Source organism: Babylonia areolata, chromosome 20 (genome assembly GCF_041734735.1).
Source record: "Babylonia areolata isolate BAREFJ2019XMU chromosome 20, ASM4173473v1, whole genome shotgun sequence".
Lineage (NCBI taxonomy): Eukaryota > Metazoa > Mollusca > Gastropoda > Neogastropoda > Buccinidae > Babylonia > Babylonia areolata.
The window spans coordinates 1,803,576-1,811,075 of NC_134895.1; the positions used below are offsets into that span (position 1 = coordinate 1,803,576).

General features: G+C 49.3%; 1 protein-coding gene across 1 annotated transcript in view; it reads left to right on the top strand.

Moving 5' to 3' along the window:
• The window catches only part of LOC143295079 (atrial natriuretic peptide receptor 1-like), a 50,635-nt gene that overhangs the window by 19,276 nt on the left and 23,859 nt on the right, over nucleotides 1-7,500 (top strand). Inside the window, 3 exon segments of the mRNA XM_076606638.1 lie at nucleotides 3,562-3,817; nucleotides 5,539-5,626; nucleotides 6,557-6,711. Coding sequence (XP_076462753.1) covers nucleotides 3,562-3,817; nucleotides 5,539-5,626; nucleotides 6,557-6,711 — 499 coding nt within the window.

Consider the following 7,500-nt stretch of genomic DNA (forward strand, 5'->3'; position numbering starts at 1 on the left):
ATAAAAACCAGGAAACTTCATTACAGTCACTTGCAAAATACATTGCCTAAGCGAATAACATTCGACGAAAAAAACAAAACAAAAAAACAATAACAACAACAACAGCGACAACACCAAAATAGTACCAGGCCAGGTGTTGTCCAGAGGGAAAATTGAATTCTGTGTCGACAGCTTCATATGGAAAATGCTTATGTTCTACTTTTTTTTTCTACATCACATTACTTTGAATGGATGGTCCAACTGCACTTGTACAAATTGATTGATTTAGTTTTGGATTTGGTTTTCGTCAATATTATTACTGTTGATGCATGTTCTTATTTGCATTATAAACCCCCATATCATGAGGGCTGTTACGCAGTTGATATTAAAGTGTTCACTGCTCTCTCTCTCTCTTCCCCCTCTCTCTCTCCCCTCTCTCTCTATCCCTCTCTGTCTGTGTCTCCCTCTCTCTGTTTCTCTATCCTTATCTTTCTCTCTCTCTCTGTCTCTCTCCTTTTCTTTCTTTCTCGGTCTTCTCTCTGTCTCTGTCTCTCTCTTTATCCCCCTCAGTCAATGGTCATTGCACACATCAAATAAACGGAAATCACGTGCCGAATTCAATTTCTTTAGCTCACTCAGGCTCCCTTCCCCCCCTCCTCTCCCCTCTCTCTCTGTGTCTCTGTCTCTCTCTGTGTCTCTCTCTGTCTCTGTGTTGTGTCTTTATTCATACCTTAATTTTGATAATCAAAGATTAAATATTTATCCATTGAAAGTGTATATACCGAGGGGTTATTATTATTATTATTAGTAGTAGTAGTAGTAGTAGTAGTAGTGTTAGTATTAGTATTGTTGTTGTCATCGTCATGATCATCATGATCAGAATCAGGATTATGATCTTCTTCTGTGTCCATCATTATCACCTCCAGCAGCAGCATCTTCTCCATCACATCATCATCACCATTATCACTATACTCACGCCCATCGCAGCCAACCCTCCTCCTCCTCCCCCTCTTCTTCATCCTCCTGCTCCTATCCACCATCATCACAATATCACTATCATCACGCCCATTGCAACCATCCTACTCCTCTTCATCCTCCTCATTTCCTCCTCCTCCTCCTCTTCATTCTCCTCCTCCTCTTTGTGGCCCTGCACCTCACCATAATGAACACCACGATCATTACCATAATCATCATCACCAATGTTCCACAGCAATGATCCACAAGGGCTCGGCAGTGGTGCAGGACCACCCAGTGCCATCAACATTCTCCCCATCTCCCTCCTCCTCCTCCTCCTCTTCATTCTCTTCCTCCTCCTCTTCCTCCTCCTCCTCTTCATTCTCTTCCTCCTCCTCCTCCTCCTTTTCCTCCTCCTCAGCAGCAGCATTTCTCCATCAACATCATCACCATTATCACCATCATCAAGTCCATCGCATCCATCCTCCGCCTCCTCATTTTCATCCTCCTTATCATCATCTTCATCGTTATATTAACCATCATCATTATCACAATTATCACTATCCTCACGCTTCCTCCTCCTCCTCCTCCTCACCATCATTACTGTAGAATCAGTGGCATCGCGTGGTGGTAGGTTGGAGGTAGAGGTCTTTTCCCGTGGCTTCCAGCAGGCGTTAGTGTCCGTGATATCGCAGCGCATAACTCACTCAGTACGGCCAGTCCTCTCTTCTCCTCTACACAGACCCCTCAGATGTCCAGTGGGTGTCTCAATGACCCAACCTTTAGCTTCCGTCGTCAGAATTGTGGTATTCTTTTTCAACATTCACTTCTTCAGTATAAGAGCCTTCCGCTTGCAATGTTTTGATGGTGGTAATTGGGGTGAAACGCTGTTAACGTCGTTTCTTTCGCCGTTCGTATGGAGAGAGTTAATCTTCTTGAGTTCTGGTTGGCTGATATTCAACAAGGCTTGGTTGGTTGGTATACAACACTGAGGACGATTACTGTACAATCACCACCATCATTATCACCATTATCATCACGCCAATCGCAGTCATCCTCCTCTGTCCTCTTCCTCCTCCTCCTCCTCACCATCATTATCACCATTATCATCACGCCAATCGCAGTCATCCTCCTCTGTCCTCCTCCTCCTCCTCCTCCTCACCATCATTATCACCATTATCATCACGCCAATCGCAGTCATCCTCCTCTGTCCTCCTCCTCCTCCTCCTCACCATCATTATCACCATTATCATCACGCCAATCGCAGTCATCCTCCTCTGTCCTCCTCCTCCTCCTCCTCCTCCTCACCATCATTATCACCATTATCATCACGCCAATCGCAGTCATCCTCCTCTGTCCTCTTCCTCCTCCTCCTCCTCACCATCATTATCACCATTATCATCACGCCAATCGCAGTCATCCTCCTCTGTCCTCTTCCTCCTCCTCCTCCTCACCATCCTCCTCACCAGTATCCCCGTGATCCACAGCAACGATCTCACTGGGGCGTGGCAGTGGTGTGAGACCACGCAGTGTTCAATTCAATTCAAAATACTTCATTGTCTGCTTCAACCAAAACAGAAAATTCTCAGCAAAAATCAAAGAGAAAAAAACAACAAACAATTGACACTCCCATCACTGATCACCATGCACACATCAATTATTGTGTAAAAAGAAAAACATGTGAGAAAGATACAATTACATTATGCATATGATTTAGAGTGAAACAACTGTGTTTGTGTGTGTGTGTTGTGTGTGTGTCTGTGTGTGCATGCATCGTTATGTGTGTGTGTGTGTGTGTGCGCGCGCGTGTGTGTGTGCCTGCGTGTATGAGAGTGTGTGTGCGTGCGCATGCGCGCGCGCGTATGTGTACGTTTCAATCATTATAAAAAAGAGAATATTTAGTAATATGATTATAACATTTAAAAAGACAAATGCTCATCAACAAATAAAACCGAAAAACGAATGAGCAACTGGCACACCCTGCCTTCATCACAACGTACATATGAATTATCATGTAAAAAGAAAACATTCAGGTAAGAAAACAAAAATTACATTTTAAGATAGTGAAACATTTTAGTGATATAAAAGGGAAATATTCAGTAAGATAATTATAACATTTAGGACACAAATGAAATGAAGACGGACAGATAACCTACACACACTTCCCTTACAGCTATGCAGACATCAATCATCATATGAAAAGAAAATTAAGACAAATTTAACTTTAAGACATTAATTAATCACAGCTGAAGGGTCAAAACCGCCACCAAGACTAAAAGCATGTAAAACCCCTTTCACGTCCCTCTGCGGCAAAACAATAACACTCCTCCTCTTCATCCTTCTCCTCCTCCTCTTCATCCTCCTCCTCCTCCTCTTCACCCTCCTCCTCCTCTTCATCCTCCTCCTCCTCCTCACCCTCCTCCTCCTCTTCCTCCTCCTCCTCCTCTTCACCCTCCTCCTCCTCCTCTTCATCCTCCTCCTCCTCCTCTTCACCCTCCTCCTCCTCCTCCTCACCCTCCTCCTCCTCCTCCTCTTCCTCCTCCTCCTCCTCTTCATCCTCCTACTCCTCACCATCATCATCACCATCACCATCATCATCACCATCACCAGTATTTCAATGATCCACAGCAACGACCCCACGGGGGCCCGGCAGTGGTGCGAGACGACACAGTGCCCTGCCGACGTGACGCAGGCGACCCAGGAGAACTGCTGCGTGCACCACGTCAACGTCCACTCGTGCCCCATGGCGCAGACGGACCTCGTCACCAACGGGCTGTGCGGGCCCTGGATCCCCCCCAGCGGGGCCATCTTCACCCACTCCCAGGTCCTGGTGGGGCCCGTGGACACCGTCAACTGGACCTCCAGCATCGACGGACTCTACGAGGTAGGCTGGAGGTGTGTCTGTGGGTTGGGGGTGGGGGATGGGAGGTGGTGGTGGCAGGGTACGGGAGGGGGCAAGGGTACCGTCAGGACTCTGCGAGGTAGGCTGGAGGTGTGTGTGGGGTGGGGGATCGGGGGGGGGGGGGGGGTGTCAAAGTAACACCTGTGAAACGCTTGTGGTACCGTGTGCTTACGAGAGCACGGTAACAATTATGGTACCGTCAGGACTCTACGAGGTCGACAGGAGGGCACGGTAGGGGCGTGGGGAGGGGGGGGGGGGGGTTGGGGGGGGGGATGGTGTAAATGTAACACTCGTAGTACCATCAGGATTCTACGAGGTAGGCAGCGGCGAGGGGCGAGGGGGTAAGGTAGAGGGAAAGGCGAGTGTGGGGTGAATGGGGGTGTGGGGAGGGTTAAGGGGGTGGTGGTGGGAAGGGTAGTTAGAGGCGAGGCTACGCTTGCTTGGTCACGTCAGGGGGAGGTGTGAAGCCCACGTGGCAACACAAAATAACCTTCACGGGAGAGCCCTCAGATCATGAAAAGGAACCCTCAGCGCACACAGAAGAACCGATCAGGGCGATCAATGGAACCTCAGTACAAGACATACAGAGAAAACCTCCGGGTTCTCGAAGAGGAACAATCAAAGGAGCAGCGAACCCTTAGGAAGCAATCAGGAACCCCCAGGGAACACAACGGAACCCTCAAGGCACACGATAACACCCCCCTACCCCCCAGGACACACACTGGAACCAACAGGGCATATGAAGGAACCCGTGTGACATAAAAAGAGAACCCATCGGGCACTATTGGAACCCATAGGGCGCCTGGAGGAAAAACTTCAGGACACTCAAAGGAACCCTCAGTGCACACGAAGGAACCCTCAGTACACACGAAGGAACCGTCAGGGCACACGAAGGAACTCTCGGGGAACACTAACCCTCAGAGCACACGAAGGAACCCTCAGAGCACACGAAGGAACCCTCGGGGCACACGAAGGAACCCTCAGGGCACACGAAGGAACCCTCAGGGCACACGAAGGAACCCTCAGTGCACACACTGGAACCCTCAGTACACACGAAGGAACCCTCGGGGCACACTAACCCTCAGGGCACATGAAGGAACACTCAGGGCACACGAAGGAACCCTCAGGGCACACTAACCCTCAGAGCACACGAAGGAACCCTCGGGGCACACGAAGGAACCCTCGGGGCACACTAACCCTCAGAGCACACGAAGGAACCCTCGGGGCACACGAAGGAACCCTCGGGGTACAAGAAGGAACCCTCGGGGCACACTAACCCTCAGAGCACACGAAGAAACCCTCGGGGCACACGAAGGAACCCTCGGGGCACACGAAGGAACCCTCAGGGCACACGAAGGAACCCTCAAGGCATACGAAAGAATCATTAGGGCACATTAAGGAACCCTCCAGGCACACGAAAGAACCATCGGGGCTCATGAAGGAACCCTCCGGGCACACGAAAGAACCTTCAAGGCACACGAATGAACCCTCCAGGCACACGAAGGAACCCCCAGCACACATGAAGGAACCCCCCGGGCACACGAAGGAGCCCCCAGGCCACATGAAAGAACCCTCAGGGCACACTCCAAGGAACCCTCGTGGCAGGAAAAGGAACCCTCAGTGTACACACTTGGAACCATCGGGCCTCATTATGAGTGTTTGTCTCTGTGTCCGTCCCACATGGTATCTCTGTCTCCTTTCAGGTGGGGCTGACGTCTGTCATCGCTCACTTCAAGCTGGCCGGCATGCATATCGCCATTGAGAAGAAGGTGGAGGTCCTGCCCAAAACAGGTGTGCGGTATAGTGACCCCTGTGTGTGATTCCCTCTCTCTGTTAGTGTCTGTCTATATGCCGATCTGTCGGTCTGTCTGTGTCGTTTCGTCTCGGTGTGTCTGGTTTCTGTGTTTCTGTCACACGTACAATTCTATATTACCTATGCCGACATTATTTGTGTATACCTACATCTGTTTCTTCGTTTCTTCCTTTCAGTTTTCACTTTTTATACTTTGATTGAGAATCTTGTTTGGATGTGTACCCCTCTCCCCACCCCCAACCCCCCAACACACATTGAATAAATAAAACACTAATAAAACATAAACACCCATGACAAAAAGAAGAACGAAGATGAGATGTTCTGTGACTGTTTGTCTCTGTCTGTCTTTGTATATCTTCGTCTGTCTCTTGTTCATGTGTCAGTCAGTCTGTATCTGTCTGTCTGTCTGTGTATCTTTGCCTCTGTTCCTTGTCTGACATGTTTGAGCGCAATTTCTTCTTCTTCTTTTTCTTCTTCTTCTTCTTCTTCCTTCCTTCCTTCCTTCTTCTTCTGAAAGATTTGTGACAACCTCCTCAAGGACTGCGGCTCCTGTCTTCGTGTTGCTGTTGTTGTTGTTGTTGTTGTTGTTGCTGTTGCTGCTGCTGCTGCTGCTGCTGCTGCTGCTGATGATGATGATGGATGGATGGATGGATGGATGGATAGATGCATGATGATTGATGATTGATGATTATTATTGATGATTGATGATTATGATGATGATGTCGTCGTCGTCACTGTGTGTGGAGACGGCTTGTGCGAGGAGGAAGGTGAGAAAGAGACCCGTGACAACTGCTCCAAGGACTGCAGCACCTGTCTTCGTATTGTTGATGATGTTGTTGACGATGATGATAATGATGATGTTGGTGGTGGTGATGATGATGACGATGATGACGGTGTTGACGTTGCAGTGTGCGGTGACGGGGTGTGCGAGGAGGAGGGCGAGGAGGAGACTTGCGACAAGTGCCCCAAGGACTGCGGAAACTGTCCGCTACAGGGGTACGAGATCGGCCTCATCGTCGGTGGCCTCTTCATCGTCCTCGTCATCATCGTCTCCATCCTGTTGGTGGGTTGGCTTTGTGGACGTCTGGTTTGTCTCTCCTCTCTGTCTGTTTTTATCTTCTTTTATGACGGGCGCAATAGCCGAGTGGTTAAAGCGTAGGACTTTCGATCTGAGGGTCCCTGGTTCGAATCTCGGTAACGGCGCCTGGTGGGGAAAAGGGTGGAGATTTTTTCCGATCTCCCAGGTCAACATAATCATGACTGTGCAGACCTGCTTGTGCCTGGACCCCTTTCGTGTGCATACGGCAAGCAGAAGATCAAATACGCACGTTAAAGATCCTGTAGCCCATGTCAGCGTTCGGTGGGTTATGGAAACAAAAACGTAGCCAGCATGCACACCCTCGAAAACGGAGTATGGCTACCTACATGGCGGGGTTAAAAAACAAAGCGGTCATACACGTAAAAAGTCCACTCGTGTACATGCGAGTGAACGTGGGAGTTGCAGCCCACCAGCGATGACGAAGAAGAAGATCTTTTTTTCTCTCTCGTTTCCCTGTGAGTCTGGCACTGTGTGGGCCAGTGTGTCTTCTGGCTGGCCGCCACTGGTGTGTCTGTCTTGTACGTCTTGTTTGTCATGTCTGTCGTTCCCTGTGTCTGTCTGTCTGTCTGCCTGTCTCCTTGCTAATGTCTGTCTCTGCTGCCTGTCTGTGTTTCCCTGTGTGTTTTTCTGTCTGTGTCTGTCTGCTTCTTTGTCTGTCTGTATCTCACTCTCCCTCTCTTTTCTCTGTTTTGCTCTCTCTCTCTCTCTCTGCCTCTCTGTGTCTGTCTCTGTCTCTTTTTATATCTGTCTCTC